Source organism: Mixophyes fleayi, chromosome 4 (genome assembly GCF_038048845.1).
Source record: "Mixophyes fleayi isolate aMixFle1 chromosome 4, aMixFle1.hap1, whole genome shotgun sequence".
NCBI classification, from domain to species: Eukaryota; Metazoa; Chordata; class Amphibia; order Anura; family Limnodynastidae; genus Mixophyes; species Mixophyes fleayi.
In genome coordinates, this window is record NC_134405.1 from 329,119,979 (window position 1) to 329,142,562 (window position 22,584).

General features: G+C 42.6%; 2 protein-coding genes across 2 annotated transcripts; both read right to left on the reverse strand.

Annotated features, from left to right (window-relative positions):
- Positions 1-10,208: 10,208 nt before the first annotated feature.
- Positions 10,209-11,374, reverse strand: LOC142153078 (E3 ubiquitin/ISG15 ligase TRIM25-like). Its single transcript, XM_075210351.1, has one exon. It carries the CDS (start codon positions 11,362-11,364, stop codon positions 10,288-10,290), a length of 1,077 nt encoding a protein of 358 aa, XP_075066452.1. The 5' UTR covers positions 11,365-11,374; the 3' UTR covers positions 10,209-10,287.
- An 8,583-nt stretch (positions 11,375-19,957) lies between these two features.
- LOC142153076 (E3 ubiquitin/ISG15 ligase TRIM25-like) lies at positions 19,958-21,916 on the reverse strand. Its single transcript, XM_075210349.1, has one exon. The coding sequence runs from the start codon at positions 21,899-21,901 to the stop codon at positions 20,234-20,236; it is 1,668 nt and encodes a 555-aa protein (XP_075066450.1). The 5' UTR covers positions 21,902-21,916; the 3' UTR covers positions 19,958-20,233.
- Between the last annotated feature and the right edge of the window lie 668 nt (positions 21,917-22,584).

Sequence of the window (22,584 nt, forward strand, 5' to 3'; positions counted from 1 at the left end):
GAAGGAAAGTTTGACGTACAGGTGACATGACCAAAAAGAGCCTGAAGGAGTTCCTCCAGTATCTCTGGTAGAGAAGGACAAGAGCAATGCTATTTGAGAGGATAACTGGGATTTATTTACATTTCCTCTGTATCTCAGAATTACCATTACATTATATATGCAAAAGAGCCCATAGTAATATACATTCTAGGGGCCCCATTTAGAGTCAGACATAAGTCCATTTGTGCTGAGTAAATATACAGAACCATGCAGACCTACTACCTGTAGAAGGTAGTCTGTATCCTTCAGTGAATAGTAAAATTGATAAAGAATAAGGTAAAAGCTGCAAAAGGGTGAGATTTGGAATGGGGGACGGGAGAGATGTGTTTTGCAGATTTCGTGTATCACCTGTTCAATCAATGTCAGTACGAAGCAGAAATCTAATGTACATGGTGAGTCAGTACAGAAGATGTGACACAGCAGTAAATGGATGGAGGAACTTTGTGATGTTCTCCTACTTTTAATAGCATGTGGCATATAAGGAATAGAAGAAAAGAGGAAAAAGATAATGGTAAACTGTAAGACAAGCAGTCTGCTGATAAGATACTGGAAAAATGTACAGAGTCTATAGGGCATATTCAATTGTTCGTGTTACTTGCAAAAGTAACACGGAGTTAAAACTATTACCATTATTACGGTAATTCTAAGCCAGATTTCAGCTCCCAGCTCCCTGAGCCGGCGTTAAAGGTACCGTAATAACGGTAATTACGCACACTATTGCCGTAACAGCGGTGATACGTAATTACCGTAATAACAGTATGAGTGCGCAAGACGTGTTACTTTTCCAAGTAACGCGGACCCTATGTGTCTTGTTAATTTGCAGTGTAGCTAAATGTCCGCTGTGAGTCCCGTTTTCAGTATTTACAGGAAGAAAATGGAGAGATGGCTCGCAATAGTGAAGTACTGTATGTATAATTTATTGCTTGGAGCGCACAGTGAACACTTACATTCTAAATTTTTGTACTCAACAACGTAGGTATTGTTCAGTCTCCTGTCCTTGATCAGTGTCCTGGAGTTGTGAATGGTTTGTTCAGAGAGAACAGATATGCAACACTTTCCTGCCTAGTAAGTACAGGGGATGAGGACTGGTCTCCTCACAATATGTAAGTATATGACTCCATAGAGATACCGTTAAGCCCATGCAATCTATTTGAGTATTTGAGGACATTTGTCCATAATACTCCGTGCAGGGCCAGCACTTGATACCAGCCCTCCTCCTCTGAGTTCTCACTACTATGTTGATGCAAAGTAGGGCCAGATGTAGTTGCTAATGGAAGTGTGGTGGGTCATACAATCATACAACGGGACCAGAATATATGCTGTGAGCGCCTCCCGTAGAAGGGTGCATGTTAGACATAGGATTAGTCTCCCCTCCTGACATGCAGCTGAGGATCTTACCATAGAAATGTAAGAGGCACTCGGTGCAGCTACTCAGCCTTCTTATCTGAAAAAATAGTGGAAATGTTAATAACAAATAACAGTTTATCTGAAATAACAAGTTTATCTGTTGGTTACCGAGTGTAGCTCAGGGCCACCTTAACTACATTATGGGCCCCCGGGCAATGCAGTGCACCGGGGCCCCTAAATATAAATAAATATATATATATATATATGTAAAAAAAAAAAGTTATTATTTATATATATATATATATATATATATATACACACACACACACACACACACACACACACACACACACACATAGGGGCCCCCTTAACTTACCTTAAGTCCGATCCCTTTCTCTTCTCTTTTCCGCGCGAGTCTCTCTGTTCTGCGTTCCTCCGTGCTGTGCTTGCAGTGAATGTTGGGCATGACATCACGCCCAACATTCACTGCGAGCACAGCACGGCAGAGGTGACCAGGGAGGGAGCCGGATCGCCAGCTGACATGACCGCAAGGTAAGTATTTTCTTTTTGTTCTTCCAGCGCTGCCTCGGGCGGGTCCCCTTGCCCGCATCGCCCCCGGGCACCTGCCCATTGTGCCCAATGGAAGAGATGGCCCTGGTGTAGCTCATATCTATTGTGCTTCTAAAATTAATCTTATAACCTTGGTCACTTTTTATCCCCATTGTGTTCATTCTATAAATCCAGCTCCTGCCTCACTTATTTGATTAATTCCTTTCTCATCAGACAGTGTCAGGGTGTTGAGAATGTAACAAATGGATCCAAAACCTTCTAATATCTTATCCCACGGGTCTCTCTCTTTGGTGTTGTGTCAAGGCGTCCCCGGCCATAATTTTTGCACTCCCCGGGGTAAATGTATCAAGCTGAGAGTCTTCTGGCGGGTTTGAAAAGCCGGAGATGTTGCCTATAGCAACCAATCAGATTCTAGCTGTCATTTTGTAGAATGTACTAAATAAATGATAACAAGAATCTGATTGGTTTTTCAAACCCGCCGGAAAACTCTCAGCTTGATACATTTACCCCCCAGACTCCAAGAGTACCTCTGTGAGCACTGTCTATAATAGATGGGGAAACCCCACATTGCTGTACCCAGGGATGGAAGATAAACTCGGCCTGCACTTGCAGCAACACCCGCTATGCCACTCTCTTGAGAGACTTAGCTGAGTCTTGGGATATAGTACAACGATAAGGAATTGGCCACCTAGGGGGTACCCACCCTTCACTATGGAAATGGTTGCACAGGGTTTAACTTTGCTGCCTAGTCTCTGATAGGGTACTGAGAAATGTGATTTTGCTAAGCTGACCCCATCTTGTTTCCTTATAGCCATTTTGTTCTGTTATAGCTTAAATACAAATTAGATGCACCTGTTTTGTAGGAGTAATTCATTATTTGCAAGGCTATGCTTATAACCTTGGACATAGAAGACAGGAGATAAGCCAACCCCCCCTGGGGAGTTTTCCTGTTCATAATGAGAGAATGTACTAACATCTATGTGAAGGGAGCATGAGTGGTTAAAACCTTTTGGGGCGTAGTTTTCTGTAATACGTGATTTTTGCTATATAGATAGGGACTTGTAAATAATAAAGCAGGGTTTATTGTACACTCAAACCATGCAGTGTATTTAATTCTCTCCAGCTGATGAGCTCATAACTGATAAACTGACACTTACAGGTGAACAAACTGATATAGATTCAACAGTACCATTTGGTAAATGCCTTATTACAGTTGTTCCTCCACCAGTGCTGTACCAGTTCCTTAGCAACAGGGTTTAAAACACCAGCTGGTAAGATTGCACTACATGTGTGTATATATATATATATATATATATATATATTTATTTATTTAGGATCAGGTTATCTTGTTAGTAGCAGTTTAGTAAAAGGTGGACAAACTGTAGAAGCAGGCTTAATATCAATGAGAGAGGCATTAGACAAGAAAACCACAATGTATATAGATAAAGAACCTGTCTGTGGGAGGGAGAGAAGACTACATTTTTTGGTGGACATGCACAGTTCAAGTTTTTTTTTTAATTTAAACTTTATTTGTAACGTTTTGGCACACAATATATCAATAACTGACATAACCAAAAGGGGATATGAACAAATGACATCATGAAGTATAAACAAGAGAAGAAGACCAATTGCATACTGCAAATAGGTAGACAGATTACGTTACTTCAGAATTGATGAAAAACCTTAAAGAAGTGTGTAGGAGTGTGATGGTGTATATGGTGGATAAGGAGAAAGTAAGAAGGAATAAAAAAAGAGGGGGGGGAATTAAGACCTAACCTGGGACCGCCGGGGACCGGTGGACAGATAAAAGGTGGCAATATGCAGTGGGCAGCCCTCTCAACACAGTTCAAGTTTTTAATCCTAATTATCCACCACTCAATCTGTTTTAGAGATGTCTTCCGAAATGCCATCCTGACCCAGTAGTAGTAGCCAGTGCAGGGAATCCATCCTCAGGTGGGTGTAGTGTTGTAACAATTATTAGTAGCCCTTGGAAGGGACATTCCAAATGGGATTGGAGAAGTTAAATCTGGACGTACTTCTTCCAAGGATCAATTCACTATGTTGGTTGTTATGAGCCGCCATTGGCTGGAACTTGGTAGCTTTAACTTGTTTCTGTAAAAGACCTAAAAAGTCTCTATCAGTTATTGGCAATAATGTACTAGGCTACGTGATACATGATGCCTAATTACCACCCTTATATCCAAAGTGAGAGACATCTAAGCTGACATGAGTTAATCCATTATGACCTTCATTGGACTGAGTCCAGTTTTGTTAGGTAAGACCCTTTTGGTCCTTAACACCAATTTAAATACATCTGGCCAGGCATGTGAGGTATGAAATCTTTGAATAAAATATTTGGCAACAGTTTGTAAATTAGTTTCCCATATAGTGTAAGCTTCTAACATCCTACAATCTTTTATAATCAAACAAAATATATATCCACTGGTAGCTAGGAAATGAATAAGATTCATTTGTAATGATAAAAAAGGGGACTGTAGTGATAAAGCAATCATAGGTGCAGTCTTAAAGGTGGTGGTCATATTAGTGTGTTGACAGATAGAACATGTCCTTAATAATATGGTCAGCAATTTATCAAAACATTTAATCACAAAACCTTAATCACAATATTGTCATAAAATATATATATATATTCCCACCTAGGACACATATAACCTAGAATACAATATATATCCTAAATAGGGTAATAGGACATCTTGAGCCACAGGCCGGCCATTCACGCTGCGCCAGACACCATCATCGCATAATTTGTAGCCATCATTAATCCACTGCCATATGTATTAAATAAAGACCATAATGTACACTTTATAACAGTGTTGGCTAACCTGTGACACTCCAGGTGTTGTGAAACTACAAGTCCCAGCACACCCTTCCAGCAATAAGCTGCTATATATTGGCAAAGCATGCTGGGACTTGTAGTTTCACAACACCTGGAGTGTCACAGGTTAGCAAACACTGCTTTATAACAACCTGTGTTGTATGGGCAGTGATGGCAGCTATTAGTGCCTGCCCAGGAGAAAAGTGTCTATGTGGCCTATGCTACGTCATCAATTAAAGCATTGCCTTGAAAATATAACTGGTTCTTAAAATGTGTCCCTGGCGGTATAACAAAAATATTACGCCAAAGAGCAATAATAATATCTGCATGTTTAATGAGTCTCTAGATGTGAGAAAACCTCATCCCCTCCATAATGACAAAATATTCATGTCTGAAGTGCTATAAATATTAGTACTTACCCCTCAGAAACTAAAAGTACCCTAATCACTGTTATGAGTTCATCATTCATATCTGTGCTGAGTGATAAGAGAAATAATTAAAATGAAAAACATTACAGTTGGAGGTAATGACATAGCAAGATGTATGCAGTACAACACATACATAAGTACATACCTTCTACTAATTATACAAAACCATGAACAAAACTATATTAATGCAAATTTCTGCACTTTTCTCAAATCCATCACTTAGAAATTGCCCTTGGTTCAACCATACCTCTACCAGCTTTGTGCCCCTAGATTGGGGAATTTTTTGCTCATTCTTCCTTGCAGAATTGTCACGTTCAATCAAATTTTGTGGTGAGCAGCGATAGACTGCTCTCTTCAAGGCCATCTACAGATCTTCTATCAGATTTAGGTCCGGGCTCTGACATGGTCAGTCATGTACATTCACCTTTCTATCCTTAGACAAATGCATTGTTTTCTCGGTGGTATGTTTAGGATCGTTGTCGTGCTGGAAGATGAACCACCTGCCCATTTTCCGCTGTCTAGCAAGAATTTGGGAGTATTTAGCAGCATCCCTCTTCTCTTCAAACCTGACTAATCGATTAGTCCCTGCTGAAGAGAAACACCCCACAACATAATGTTCCCTCCACCATACTTCACACTATAGGTATGTGTTTTGGGTGGAGTAATTGTTTGCCTTGTGCCAAACATAGCCCTTGTAGTTCAGTCCAAAAAGTTCTATCTTGGTCTCATCTGACCATATAACCTTTTTGTCACATAGCATCAAAAAGTGTTTTTTGCAAAGTGCAAACAAGACCGAGTGTGGCACTTGTTCAGAAGAGAGTTCTTTCTTGTAACCCTGCCATACAGGGCAATTTTGTGTAAAGCTTGTGAGATAGCTGTTACATGCACAGACCGACCAATCTCAGCCATAAAGACTTGTAAGTCCTTCAAAGCTGCCATTGGTCTATCGGTAGCCTCCCTGATGAATATCCTCCTGGCTCTGTCATGCAGTTTGGAGGGACGTCCCAATCTAGGCAATGTGTTGGTGGTGCCATACACTTTCCACTTCTTAATAATGCTTTGAGAGAAATATTTTTGTATCCTTCCCCTAACTTGTGCCTTTCCACAACTTTATCCTGGATCCCTTTTGAAAGCACTTTTCCAGCCATGGTGAATTCTTTGCTTTACCAGGCACTACTAGTAGTGGAATCCTCAAGGATCAGCTGGTTTTAGTCTGTAGAAATCAAAACCACTACAATTGATGTCAGGTGGTGTCTGTTGTGTTATCTGGAAGGTCATTGGATGTATCTGAGCGAGTTTATAATAGTTACTCTAAGGGTATGATCACTTATCCAACCAGGTATTTTAGTAATTAAATTATATTAATTGTTAAGAATTTTTGTAAATGTTATTTTCACTTTGAAGTTGAGGGTTACACTGTGTAAATACAGCTGGAACAAGTGATTTAATTCATTTAAATTTTCATGGTGTAATGTGACAAAGGGTAATAATTTTGAACGGGTAGGAGGTAATCATAAAACTATGGACCTGATTCATTAAGGAACTTAAATTAAGAAGTTTCTTATTTCAGTCTCCTGGACAAAACCATGTTACAATGCAAGGGGTGCAAATTAGTTTGCTGTTTTGCACATAAGTTAAATACTGACTGTTTTTTCATGTAGTGCATAAACTGGTGCATAAACAGGGGTGCAAATTTTTTTCCGGCCAACAGGCGAAGTTGGACAGGTCGGGATGTTCATTGCTAAGTGCAGATTAGGTCACTAGTGCACCTACTTTACATTGAAGTGAAAAACAAGATTTCATTTTACAGGATGAGATTGTATAAATGAAAGGGGTGATGTCACATTTACTGGGAAGTTACCTATTTTTCAGGAGGGTGCCCAATTTCTTTCTCCTCGTAAAAGAACGCAACTTCCCCTTCACCTCTGAGGTCCCAGAGATCTCTGCTCCATCTTATAATGGGGGCTATTTGCACCCAGCAGTTGCACTTTTGCAGGACAGTATATGTGTAGGTCTACTGTGACCAATGTAATAAACACACAAATGTGACCTATGTAATAAAGATAGTCCGAGAATAACGCTTCTGATTGGCTGGCCACGGAAAGGGGTGTGCTTTTGATGGCTGAGTTGGTAGTAGTTTGCAGGTGAGTTATTGTTTTCTTTTTCCATTTAGATTAAACCAGATCACAAAAAATTTAATTGTATTTTGCATGTAAAAATGTGGTGAAGGAAGATTTTGGGGAGTTTTCCATTGAATTGAAATGTAGTTTTTTTGCTCAAACCACTGGGGTGTCAGTTATCACTCCAGGGGGTATATGTATCATACCCCGGTTTTTTCATCTCGTGGGAGATCGGCGTCTTTGCAGCTAAAATTTAAAGGGTCGATGGCTTGTTAAGGCAAACTTGCCTTTACAAGCCATCGCCCCTTTAAATTTTAGCTACGAAGACGCCGATCTCCCGTGAGATGAAAAAACCGGGGTATGATACATTTACCCCCAGGTGTCCCAAACGTGTTTATTACCTTGTCCCCAACAGCACAGGTGGGGGTGAGGGTCAGGTAGAGGCCCATATTTCAGAGCATGGATGGGAAGGGACAGCACAAAAACAGCACCCTGTGCTCCTTGCCGAGGCTACCACCCCCACGCTGACCAGTTTGAGGCTGATTTTAACTTTGAAAGGGGAACCCTAATTCTCATGGTCTCCCTGTTATACTGGATACCAGCTCAGGCTGTCTACTCCTGGATCCGGTTGAAGATCTGGGGATGTGGGCATGTGCCCCTTTTTAAAATTAATTATTTTTACTTTAAACACTGCGCTGTGCATGGGGACTGTCTATATTACAGGTGGCAACTTTGTGGGTGAATTGTGTAATTACATTACTCTTAGTGCGCCAGGAAACCTCTTTCTTCACCAAAATGCAACATGCCAACGCAGGGTCCTATTACAAGTATAGGAAGAAAGTTGAAGGACTAGCTGGGAGGAGAACAATTCCAGCTTGCACTGAGGCCTTTTGGCGAAGTTGAAAGATGTCCACACACACAGGCTGCTTACCTGCCAACCTCGGCAGGACAGTCCCGATTTGAGGGCTCTGTCCCGCCATCCCGATCGATGGGAAAGTTGGGATGTATTCTGTTCACTACTGTTCTGCACAGCAATGAAGAGGGTTAGGAGGGGGGGGGGAGAAGAGACCTGGCAGCCTAGCAGTTCAAAATCACCCATCATGCCATGGCCACATTTTCCCCTCCGACCCCCAAGTGCTGCCGGCCCAAATATTGGGAGGTGTGAGGTTGATAGTGGGCATCTTCTGACCGCATTTACCAAAATGCCTAGTAAAGAGCATAACAATTTCAATATGATGATTCCTGGCATCTCGCTCATTTTATGACCACCCACATGGCTATACCGCAGCGTGTGTGGCTAGCATTAACCTTCATATATGAATTAATTTCCACCCAGGTCATTATAAACCAAATGCTACAAATTTGTTACCATGGTGATGATGACTCTAGATCCAAATCCAGACACAGCATTAAAGACTTCTGTGTTCCAAGCTGGAGCGCACACGCTGAGCGCGCACACGCAGAGCGCGCATACGCTGCACTCACAGGATTAAGTGAATCTGAACTTTTTTTCACAAAGTTAACTATGAACTAAGGACTCCAGACACAATTTGTGATAGAGATTCAATCTATCAGTTTTATTTTGTGTTTTACCAAAATGGTGAACATATTTCTGAAAATATCTTTTTATTTCTGACCCACACTCACACCTGATATCGGTAGAAAGTGCTGAGGATCTACAGATTGGGACGATTACATTGGAGACCAAGGAGTATATTTACTAAACTGCGGGTTTGAAAAAGGGGAGATGTTGCCTATAGCAACCAATCAGATTCTAGCTGTCATTTTGTAGAGTGCACTAAATAAATGAAAGCTAGAATCTGATTGGTTGCTATAGGCAACATCTCCACTTTTTCAAACCTGCAGTTTAGTAAATTTAGCCTCAAGGATCCTTTAAGGTTTTCATTCCACACAACTGAACTTATGTCAAGCATACCTGATGAACTTGCTACATCCATCAAAGGTTGGTCCACACTTAAAATAAAAACTGTATCATTAATCATTTATTATCTAAGGTGTTTTTCATCTAAAACAAAAACTATATTATTTATTCACATTGAGCATAGAATGGGACTGTGAACCACTTCAGCCAATTATCTTTTTTGTTAACATATGTACAAAGATTATGACAATTTCAGGTTAAATGTATGATTTATGATCACTGTTACCCACATATTGAACATATCTTTTGTACCAATTTAGAAAATAACCTTACCACATATTAGTAATGGCCACTGATAAACAGTCATTGCACTTTAGTCCACAGTGTACACCGAACCATAGGTCAACTAAGATTAGCGACAAAAACGGGAAAGCTGAACACATGGTGGCAGATTCATTTAGCCGTGTTGTTCTTCCACTGCTTCAACCCATTGGTTGACTGTTCCACCAATCAGATTCTCCTCCCTGTCAGGTCACTGGTCTCTGGTTGGATGTCTTACATTATGGTAATTTCTCCCATCTCCTAACTCTCCCAGATATCGTTATACACCCTACCCCTACACACAAAGCAGCATGAAAGGGCTCAGTGAAGGTGGCAGTGACGGTGTGTAAGTGTCTGATCGGTTCACACACAGCATAAAAGGACAGCTGTCCAGCCTCATAATCCAGATATATCCTGACTCTATCAAAGGGAATATTGTCAGGTAACCGGATCACTTTACTGTCATGTCTCACTACATACTGATTATTATACCACCACAAACACCAGGACTTGTTATTATTTCCGATGACTGACTGATCTCCTCTCCTGTCTATACTGGGATAACACATCCCTACCAACCATCTCCCTGATTTACTGACCTCTACTTCCCAGTAATGTCGCCCTGAGAAAAATCTCCTGGTGCTTATTACCTGATTATATTGAAATCTCTCTGGTATTTGTGGTTGTTTCTGATTTCTTTCTAACCAGGATACAGTTTTCCTGTCACCTGATATATGTATATTATTACCAGCTGTGTTTATATCCAGTAATATGTCTATCTTCCTCCACATAGATCCCTGTATTTATCTGTATTATTATATCAGATAATGTATGTATTTTCCCTGAGATGAGACCCACATCCAGATCTTCTACACCATGGACCTGGTCATCATGTCTCTCTCTGACCTCAGTATCACACAAGTCACTTGTGTCTGGTTCCTGTAAGACAGTCACTGGATCAGACATGTTACACAGCTCCTCAATGTGACGCATCTTCCTGGACAGCTCGTCCTTCTTTATTTCCAGCTGCTGGATCAGATCAGAGACTGAGAGTGAAACGCTATTTTCCTGCCTGGAGATCTCACTCAGGACTCTCTTCTCTAGGTCTTCCAGCTGTCTCCTGATGTCTCTAAACAGCGAAGTGACTCTCTCTGTTACATCAGCTGCTTTTTCTTCATTTCCTCTCCTGTGTTTCTGCAGACTCTGGACTCTTTTCTCAGTCTCCTCTCTCTTTGTGATCAGTTTCTGCAGAACATTTCTCAGTTTCTCCTTCTTCTTCTCAGAAGCCTCATCCAGCATCTCCACATCGTGTCCCCGATGTTCTCCGGCCAAACTGCAGGAAACACAGATACAGATACTGTCCTCAGTGCAGTAATATTCCAGGATCTTCTTATGGACGGAGCATTTCCTGTCCCCCAGGGAAGTGGTGGGATCAGATAAGACGTGTTCTGCTGACTTGCTGTGTACCCTCAGGTGATTATCACACAGAGAAGCCTCACACAACAGACAGGATTTAGCAGCAGGTACAGGAGAGTGAATACAGTAAGTGCAGAAGATCCCAGTCTCCTCCTGATCTGGCCGAGTAGACAGAAATCTCCCCACTATGTTACACAGAGGAATGTTCGTTATCAGCGCAGGACGCTCCTGACACTCTGCTCTGCATTCTGGACAGATATAAACTCCAGACCCCTCCTGTGTATCCAGCACACGATCAATACAGACCCGGCAGAAGTTGTGTCCACATCTCAGTGATACAGGATCTGTATAAATGTTTAGGCAGATGGAACAGTCCAGCTCCTGTCTCAGATCAGCAGACGCCATCGCTGACAGCAGAGAGAAATGAAACTGAATGTCTCTGACACCAGAGGGTGTGTTTCACATATTTACACAGGGAGAGGCTGTGGTAGTTAGTAAGATATCTTTCTTTATGCACAGGCGCAGTCACATCATCATCATCATCACCATTTATTTATATAGCGCCACTGATTCCGCTGCGCTGTACAGAGAACTCATTCACTTCAGTGCCTGCTCCATTGGGGCTTACAGTCTAAATTACCTAACATACACACATAGACAGAGAGACTAGGGTCAATTTTGATAGCAGCCAATTAACCTACTAGTATGTTTTTGGAGTGTGTGAGGAAACCGGAGCACCCGGAGGAAACCCACGCAAACACAGGGAGAACATACAAAGTCTACACAGATAAGGCCATGGTCGGGAATTGAACTCATGACTCCAATGCTGTGAGGCAGAAGTGCTAACCACCGTGCTGCCCACCAGTGGCGGATCTAGAAAGTAATTGTATCGGGGGCGATTGAGGGGGCAACTTAGTCCCCGCCCCCTTTTTGACAGCTAAGGTTGCCGGCAGCTGCACACTATGTGCAGGTCCGTTTGGCAGAGACAGGCAGGGAGAGTGTGTTGCCCCACTGCTCTGATTGAGCACAAGCTGCTGACGACAGCAAGACCCTGCTAGGGGGGTGATTGCCCCAATCGCCCCCCCTCCTGGATCCGCCACAGAGTCACACTATAGGTACAGTCACACTATAGGTACCCATGTACGGTAATTTGGCACTCTACCTGACTGATATCAGATTTTGCTAGACATAAACTCTCACGTGCAGGGTCCTCTCTACCATCTAACATCTGCACCTTCTTTATCAACCTTGTATGTTTTTCGGTATGATTTGGTTTTTTTTGTATGATTTGCTATACTGAATATCCAGGGCTACAGATTTAGTTTTGATGAATGTTAAAAATAAACAATGATGTACAGCAATGAATGGGTGTTTATAGAGGAGTATGAGGCAGACCCAGGAGGGTGGCCATGTCTCTGCCGTGACGGAGACACGTCCCCATTGGGTGTGGTCACTTCCCCAAAATGTTGGGAGGTATGCATGGAAAAAGTGCCTGGGAAATCAGCAGGAAAATCTGCAGTATGAATTGCAGCCATGAAACAGCTAACTGTAACTTAGAAACTATATTGGTATGTTTCACGCCACATTGGGACATGGTCTTGTCATGTTGGCGGGTACCACTTCACCTGGGGGTTGTGCCTAGCACTTCTGAAGCACTAGGCCACCCCCACAGTCCTGGTAATCCTGACCTGGCCTGCCTGGCTACGCGTACCTGTGTGATGTTCTGGGAGAAGACTAGTGACATCACTAGTGGTGTGTTTAAATCTCTCATCACAAAAGAAGAGGTGATTAGAGGAGGAGATTGGAGAAGGTGGTGGCTATGAATGTGATCAATCGGAGGGAGGCAGGATCTCCAGCCAGTGTGCGGAAGAGGAGAGGAGAAAGGTGAAAAGGCCATTGGAAAAAATGAACAACACAACTGCACTTTATTGAGTGGAATATGTCACTCACTTGCTAACTGTATGTATGTAACTGTACGTGTATCACGCTGACTAGCTTAATTACTGTAGAGTGAAAGAACAAAGGAAATCGCACACAGAAGTCAATTTTGTTAGCTTTCAAATGTGTTTTTTTATGTACCCCAGCATTTAAGCTAAATATTTTAATAGGGAATGTAACTTCCAGATCCAGTGTTCACTTGTTCAGTGAGGTCGAGCCCGGGGAGTGCAGACATAGGTTAGGAGGAGCAGCTGGCTGGAGGCAGTCCAAAGCTTCATCAAGAGCTGAAACATTCCGACAGACAAGGCTTGATGGTCGCTCTGTGCAGCAGTAGATCCACAGAGTCAACTGACAAATCTGACTCCATTGGGCCTTCCTCAAACCAATAGTACACATATCTCTTAAATATATAACCTCTAGGACCCTTTCTCTAACCAAACATCCCATTATCTCTCAAACCTGGACAACCACACCCATACCGGGATCTGCGGCTTAGCTCTGCCCAGAACATGATGACTCCAGGTGTGCTCTGCTTTCGGCCCTTAAGGGACTTTTTTTTTTTTTTTTTAGCATTCGTGACACAGAGGGCACCTTAGTCCTTTTTGATTCAAAGCCCAGATCCTCTGAGCAGAGTTCAGCAAGATTGCAGAGAAGCACGGATAAATCTTTCCCATAACTCGCGGTGTACGTCACCCTGCACCCAGAGATGTGAGCCTGATGCACCCATGTGACCCACTGAAAACAGCACTGCCCGAACTTAACGCCTACCTGAGCAAGGTCAGTGCCCTCCTAAGAAGCCCTGACTGCTCGGGTGTTACTTTGGGGCATCACTCACCCTTCTCAGAGGCCATCCACATGCCAGGTGCATCATTGGTACAGGTGCTGCCAGTTACTACAATTTTCAAGGATGGGCAGCACAGTGGTTAGGTGGTTAGCACTTCTGCCTCACAGCGCTGGGGTCATGAGTTCAATTCCCGACCATGGTCTTATCTGTGTGGAGTTTGTATGTTCTCCCTGTGTTTGCGTGGGTTTCCTCCAGGTTCTCCCACACTCCAAAAACATACTGGTAGGTTAATTGGCTGCTATCAAAAATTGACCCTAGTTTCTTTCTCTCTCTCTGTCTGTCTATGTGTGTATCTTAGGGAATTTAGACTGTAAGCTCCAATGGGGCAGGGACTGATGTGAGTGAGTTCTCTGTACAGCGCTTTGAAATCAGTGGTGCTATATAAATAAATGGTGATGATGATGATGAAGGTGCAAGACCAGGCTCAAAACATGAAAAATTACATTCCAACAGAGGCACTCATTGTCCATAATAAATCCACAGCTAACTGGGCATAACTAGTGTCAGATCCAGGGGGTGATCGGGGCAATCACCCCCGAAGCAGGACCGGGTTGCCTGCAGCTGCACTCTACAGGTGCGCTCTACACTCTTGTCCCCGTCGGCCGAGAGGCAGACAGATACTACCCGGCTGCTCTGATGTGTTTTAAACAGAATCAGAGAGGACGGGCAATAAACTACAGCTGCTGCTAACCTTAAACTCTTACCATCTAATACCACTAGAGGACCACAGAAGCTAAAAAATTACTCAAAGCACTCACTCAGCAGAAATTTCAACGATCTCTTAATTAAAGAAAAGTACATAATGGCCAAAGCTTTTCATTGATAATATAACTTTACCATGATTCTTTGTCACTAAACATTTCCTTCAGGATGATAGGATTTTCCCTAGTTCTTTCAAATAGCTTATTCTAAATATTATATTATAATACTATCTTTGCTGCATACACCTATACATATTTATTGACATCTCAGTCCTGACATGTCTATAAAACAAAAGAAAATAACTCAGATACACTAGGAATTTTTACGAGAAAAGATAAATACAGACACCAAAGGGGGAATTCAACTTACCGCAATGTTCTGTTGCGGAATTTTTACAAGTTCTGATGATTTTTTTCCTCACATCCCATAGAGGAAGTGGCCCCCGGTAAAATTATTTTCTAGATCCGCCCCTGCATAGAGGTGCGAGGACAAATGAGCGGAAATTTTACCGCAGTAAAGGTAAAAATCTGCTCCCGCAATGTTCTGAGGAACATTGTGAACATCGCGGCTAATTGAATTTTCCCCCGATTGTTAGTACTGTGTCCTGAATATTGTGACATGCAGTTCCTCTGTTCCACCAGAGGTGCTGCTGTTTTGGTCTTTGTGTACTTTACTTGTGAGCAGGGTTGCCAACTCTAAAATGAAAAACAAGCCCAAACAATCCTAAAAAGAGCCCAAAAAAAGCAAAAATGTTATTATTATTTTTATTTATGATACAGCTATCAAGATAATATTAATAGAAAAGGGATCTGCAGCAGTTTCTGCAGTTACAGTGACTAAAGAGGAAGACTCAGGAGTTATAGCTGCACTTTATGGGTTTGTTTTCTCTGTACACTACAATATATCCCTAGCTTTACACTATAATTACACACATCATGTTCTGTCTGGTCGCATATATACTCTCCATATCTACTGCATACAACACAGACAGGCTCCCCCAAGAGGAGCCAACGCTGAAGTTTACCTACCAACACCTGAGGTCACGCTCACGTAAGAGACCAGCAGCGTCCTTACACTGACTAAAGCGTTATTATACACAAGGCAATAAAGTTTTTTGAAAAAAAAATGCTGTGAAGCCCAAAAACCCGCAACTCTGAAAAAAAACAAGCCCAATTCCGCTTGTTAAAAGCAGAATTGGCAACTATGCCTGTGAGGGGTGAAATCTCCGCTCTCTATGACTATATTATTACCTGCACCTGCCTGCATTTACATTCATACCACTCACACTGCTCATTGCTGGTCATTGTTTGTTCCTGTGTACATTCCGCTGCTCTGAGCTCCAGTCTCATCAAGCCTTTCTTCCAGTTCCCACCAGCTTGTATTCTGGTTTCCCGAATTCCTTGGGGTTCCGCTGCTTTCTGTTTGATTTCAGCTTTATTCAGTGTCTGTGATTTCCTAGGACTGTTATACCATAGTACATTCCAGTTTTCAGCTATCTAGTTACCCCTACAGCACCAGCTGTATTCAAGTCCTGGGGGTAAATGTATGAACATGCGGGTTCTTCAACACCCGCGTGTTCGGCGATTAAATTTCAAGCTGCGCTGCATTGGAAAGGGAAGTTTCCCTTTACAATGCAGTGCCGCTTGAAATTTAATCGCCAAACACGCTGAACACGCGGGTGTTGAAGAACCCGCATGTTCATACATTTACCCCCTGGTGTACAAACCTGATTCTCAGAGACTGCTTCATCTTCATATAAACCTGTCAAGTTGCTATTCTGTAAACCTGGGTACTTTATATTATTGCTTCACGTTCTAAATTTACTTCTGTGACTTTGGCTCATGTGATATTGCAGATCTGCTATAATGTTGCTCCATATCCTGGACTGTTTATTGTGCACTATTTTTTGCTGTGTTTTACTCTCCAGCCTATAAGGGCTCCACTAACCTGACATCACGTGTGTTGAAAATAATAAACTTTATCATTATTTCACCTACTTTTGACTACTCTTTCAATTGTTCAGCTAAACACACAGGGCCTGATTCATCTTCGGACATAAGTCTCGTTGTGTGCTGTATCTTGCGTGAAATTGCTCAGAAACTGAATTTACTCGAGTGACCGCAAGAGCATGCAATTCATCTGTAATCGTAAATTACTCTTCTGACTGCCTACGGCTTGAAGGGGAGAACAGGGGAAGGAGCTGTGTATGCACTTAGACAATGTACAGTAAGAGGGTGCTGAGGTAGAGCGCACGCACAATCTTCTGATTGAAGCTCTAGGGCATCTCTTAGGTACTTAGGGCATCCCATAGACCCCCCCCCACTATAAAATGCAGACATTCATGGCATTGAATAGCGGGGGCGTGGCTTAATGATGTTATTAATCCCCGCCCCCGCCATTTAATGCCGTGAATTTCGGTGAACGAGGGAGGTCTTCCGGGAGGACTCCCCGAAATTCAGGAGCCTCCCCGGAAGTCCAGGAGAGTAGGCAAGTATGGCTACAGGTCAGGTGTAAGTGCTGATTGATAGTGATGACGGCTTTGTATGCATATACATACTGGAACATGTGTTTGCAAGTATGAGAAACTGTAAAAATGCATGTACAGTGGGCATTAAGAAATCCTGATAAGTGTATTCCATGTAAAAAAAATGTTAAAAGGAAATATTTTATTTTAAATGAATTTTTATTAATGATTATAGTATCAAGAGTTGTTAATGTATTTATTTTTTTCCATGCGTTCTGATAGGACATTAAACTGCACATAGTGATTATATGTATCCTGCAGTGTGTTCTGTCTGTCCTCATACGGCAAGTAGTGTAGAGCCATAACGTACTTATACCCATGTTCAAATATAAACGTTTCTTTGTACTTGAGGACGGGTGTACGCGCGTGCAATCTCTGTCCAATTTTAAAAAACCTCACTTGCGTTTACAGTGCGTTCCTTGATGAATCAGGACAACTATGATTTATAACAATGAGGAATGGGCTCAATTTGGAATTAACTTGTTAGAAAGTCCTATATGTGTTAAAATAAACGAGAAAGCTCACAAAATATATTATCGTTGGTATATTCTACCAAAAAGATTGCACGCTATATTCCCCAATACCTACCCCCTTTGTGGGAGACTTTATGGAAGAGAGGGTACTCTGTCCTGTGGCACTGTCCCGAATTGGGCCCCTTGTGGAAAGAGTTCATCACCCCATTGAACTCATAACATGTAGTCATATGCATGATTAGCTCTCTTTCTTGCTTCTTCCTCATAATATCCCACACAGTCCCCAACATAGCCAGCTACTAATAACCCACAATCAAATGCTACGAAATGCCAAATTGCCCAGCTTTGTAAAAACCCAAAAGACACCATCTCTACCTTTTATTGCTAATTGAGCATCAATCACAATACCCCTTATAAATTCTCTAGAACCTGAAATCCATGGACTATTCACTACAGGTCCTCACCCTCCCCCATAAAGATTAACAAAACCTTCATATTTGATGTTCTCCTCCTTATGAGTGACTGCCCACTAACATTACTATCTTCTCCCTTTCAACCCTGAACCAATCATCCGCTTCCACATGTTTGATTTTTATTTGTTTTGTTACATTCCTATGTGCCTATGACCCAAGCTCTTGGTTACCACTCCTAGTTAATTTTGTTTTGATAGTGAGGAAAGCCACTGGGGACTCATCCATGCTTTTCATCCCAACTTCAAGAGCCCTCAGGTCTGCGGAATTGGACACTGTCTACAGCAACTGTGAGTAACCCACTAAATACTGCAGCCCACCATTACCATGGCTGAACCTCAGAAGAGTGTCCTGTCTGAGCTAGAGGCCTGGACTTAAACTGCTTGCTACTGCCAGGACTGGCATGTGTCCACTTAGGACAGTTTCTATGGAATCTGATACACATCAAAACACTCAGATTGCAGTCATGTGAGCTACTGTGACTTCACTGGCCCCACCCGTGTGTGTGAATCAACCAACCCTGCCCTTCCCCTTAGCTTTAGGGGAAGTGCATGGTTTTGCCGGCAAAGATCAGTGCATCAGCAGAGGTGCAAATTTTGTTTCGGTCAGTAGGATGAGTTGGACGGGTCGGGATGTTCATTGCTACGTGCAAATTAGGTCACAAGTGCGCCTAGTTTAAACTGAAGGGAAAAAACAAGATTCAATTTTGCAGGGTTAAATTGTGTAAATGAAAGGGGTGGACAGGTCACATTTATAGTTAATGATATAATGATGATGATATATAGGGAAGTTATCTACTTTCAGGAGGGTTCAGTCTCTTTCTCCCTGCTACAGAACCAAACTTCACTGAGGTCCCAGAGATTTCGACTCAATCATATACTTATAATGGGGGCTGTTTGCATCCAACAGTTACACTTCTGCAGGACAGTATATGTGTAGTTACACTTCAACCAATGTACCAAAACACAAAAATGTGACACCTGTAATAAAGAGTCTGAGAATAACGCTTCTGATTGGTTGGCCAGGAAAAAGGGCGTGTCTCTGATGGTTGAGTGGCAGCAGTTTCCAGGTGAGTTATATATTTATTTATGAGGATTTTTCAGTGTTTTCTTTTTTCTGTTAAGACTTCACCAGATCAAGGAAGAAAATAAATTATTTTACCTTTAAAAAATTGGTGAAGGAAGGTTTTAGGGAGTTTTCCATTCAATTGAAGTGTATTTGAAAATTTTGTGCGTTTGTTATACTCGAATCACTCGGGTGTCAAAGTTATCACTCCAGGTGTCCCAAACTTGTCAATTACCTTCTCCCATGGGGGGGGTCAGTAAGAGCCCCACATTACAGAGCGTGGGTGGGTGGGAGGGAGAGGACACAAAAACAGCATCATCTCCACTCGCAAAGGCTACCAGCCCCCCGTTGACCAGTTTGAGGCTGATTTTAACCATATGGCAGGGGATCCCCCCATCCTCGTGATCTCCCTAGTATACTGGATACCAGCTCCGGCTGTCTACTCCTGGCTCCGTTTAAGGTTTCGGGGATGAGGGCATGTTCCCCTTTTTTTTTTAATTAATTTATTTTACTTTAAACAGTTCTCTTTGCATGGGGACTGTCTAAATTACAAGTGGCAACTTTGTGTATGAAGTGTGTAATTATATTGTGTTGGGGGAATGTACTTCTTCATCAAAGTGCAACATGCAGACCAGGATCCTATTAAAAGTATTGTGCAAAAGTTTGGGGGGACCAGACTGGAAGAGATCACTTCCGGCCAGCACTGGGGACTTTTAGCACAGTTGGAAAACATCCACACACACAGGCTGATAGCGGTCACATCTACTCACATGCCTAGTAATGAGCATAATGCTTTCAATAGGATGATTCCTGGCACCTCACTCATTTTATTAGCTCCCCCCCCCCACATGGCTATACCGCAGCGCCTGGTTAGCATTAGAATTTACCTGTGTGGAGGAAGTACATGGGGACCGCTCTCAGCTGTATCATTCTCCTGAGAGCACAGGGAATTCAATCACCCAACACAACATGTTCCTGGCATTTTAAGTAGAACCTTAGTATATGTATTTATTATTTCTGCAAATCAATATAGGTTATATTATTCACTTACTGGGACACTCAAATCAACTGTTATTAATAATACAATTTCATTCATAAAAAAAAACCCTGATAGACCCACATATAACACATCAAGTTGAACACATGGAGATCCAATATCTAGAACAAAACAGGAGGAGCTTAGCTATAACTAGACCTGATCCATCAATCAAAATCCCCTCCATGATATGTCACCGGTCTATGGGGCAGGTTTCTTACATCATGGTAATTTCTCCCAGCTCCTGACTCCCCCAGATATCTTTATACAACCTTCCACTACCCATAATGCAGCATGAAGGGGCTCAGTGAAGGTGGCAGTGACGGTGTGTAAGTGTCTAATTGGGTCACACAGAGCATAAAATGACAGCTGTCCAGCCTCATAATCCAGATATATTCTCACTCTATCACAGGGAATATTGTCAGGTAACTGGATCCTTTTACCGTCATGTCTCACTGTATACTGATTGTTACATCTATACAAACACCAGGACTTGTTATTACTTCCAATGCCTGACTGACCTCCTCTCCTGTCTATACTGGGATAGCACATCCCTACCCTCCACTCCCCTGATTTACTGACCTCCACTTCCCAGTAATGTCGCCCTGAGGAAAATCTCCTGGTGCTTATTACCTGATTATACCTAAATCTCTCTGGTGTTTGTGGACGTTTCTGATTTCTATCTGACACAGATGCAGTTTTCATGTCACCTGATATATGTATAGTATTACCAGCTGTGTTTATATCCAGTAATATGTCTGTAGCTTCCTGCATATAGTTTAATTTCTTTATACCTGTTGTTACATTAGATAATGTATTACGAACTTTCCTAACATCCTGTAATATGTCTGCAGCTTCTGGCACATAGATTCCCATGTTTATGCCTCTTATTATAACAGATAATGTATGTATTTTCCTTGAGATGAGACCCACATCCAGATCTCCTACACCATGGACCTGGTCATCATGTCTCTCTCTGTCCTCAGTATCACACAAGTCATCTGTGTCTGGTTCCTGTAAGACAGACACTGGATCAGACATGTTACACAGCTCCTCAATGTGACGCATCTTCCTGGACATCTCGTCCTTCTTTTTTTCCAGCTGCTGGATCAGATCAGTCACTGAAACACTCTCTTCCTGCCTGGAGATCTCACTCAGGACTCTCTTCTCTAGGTCTTCCAGCTGTCTCCTGATGTCTCTAAACAGGGCAGTGACTCTCTCTGTTACACCTGCTGCTTTTTCCTGATCTTCTCTCCTGCGCTCCTGTAGACTCTGGACTCTTCTCTCAGTCTCCTCTCTCTTTGTGGTCAGTTTCTGCAGAACATTTCTCAGTTTCTCCTTCTTCTTCTCAGAGGCCTCATCCACCATCTCCACATGGTGTCCCCGATGTTTTCCGGCCAAACTGCAGGACACACAGATACAGACAGCGTCCTCAGTGCAGTAATATTCCAGGATCTTCTTATGGACGGAGCATTTCCTGTTCCCCAGGGAAATGGTGGGATCAGATAAGACGTGTTCTGCTGACTTGCTGTGTACTCTCAGGTGTTTATCACACAAAGAAGCCTCACAATGCAGACAGGATTTAGCAGCAGGTACAGGAGAGTCCACACAGTAAGTGCAGAAGATCCCAGTCTCCTCCTGAGCTGGCTGAGTAGGTCGCAATCTCCTCACTATGTTACATAGATTTATGTTCTTTATCAGTGTAGGACGCTCCCGACACTTTGCTCTGCATTCAGGACAGGTATAAATACCAGACCCCTCCTGTGTATCCAGCACACGATCAATACAGACTCGACAGAAGTTGTGTCCACATCTCAGCGTTACAGGATCTGTATAAATGTTCAGACAGATGCAACAGTCCAGCTCCTGTCTCAGATCAGCAGAAGCCATCGCTAACAGCACAGAGAGAAATGAAAGTGAAAGTCTCTGACACTCAGACACCAGTGGGTGTGTTTCACATATTTACACACAGGTAGAGGCTTTGGTTGTGAGAGGGCGTCCTAGTGGAATCCTGGAAAGGTAGACTGTTGCAACCTAAGATTATAGCTTTATTAATTTACAGGCTAAATTTCACTATAGGTGCCCATACACAGGGCAATCTGTCTGGTCTGCCTGAGTGCAAGATGTCCGGTCCTCTCTAACCTCTCACATCTGCACCTTCCTCTATCAATTGTTTTTCTTTTATGGCACCTTACAAATAAACAATAATGATCAGGGCCTGATCAACTACTAGGCTGATCAGGCTGCAGCCTGGGGCGCTGAGTCCTGGGGGGCGCAGCGCGGCAGAATTGCAAGCTGTTTTGTTTTTTTTTCTTCAAATGCTGGCGATCGGCTTCTTTCTCCTCTAATGGGGCCGTCGCTGTCCTCAAGGGGGCGGTCCCGCATGCTCCTGTACCCAATCACGCAGCTAACAGCATTCGACGCTGTTAGCTGCGCTGTCAGTGTGGCTGCAGTTTATTGCTTAGTGTGGTCACGTGAGATCTCACATCTCACGTGACCACACTAATCAAACAGAGCGTGCCCGCAGTGACAGTGCAGCTAACAGCGTCGGATGCTGTTTATAAAATAGTCAT

Coding starts and splice junctions, on each gene's coding strand:
- LOC142153076 (XM_075210349.1), bottom strand. CDS start 21,901: ATGGCTTCTGCTGATCTGAGACAGGAGCTGGACTGTTGCATCTGTCTG.
- LOC142153078 (XM_075210351.1), bottom strand. CDS start 11,364: ATGGCGTCTGCTGATCTGAGACAGGAGCTGGACTGTTCCATCTGCCTA.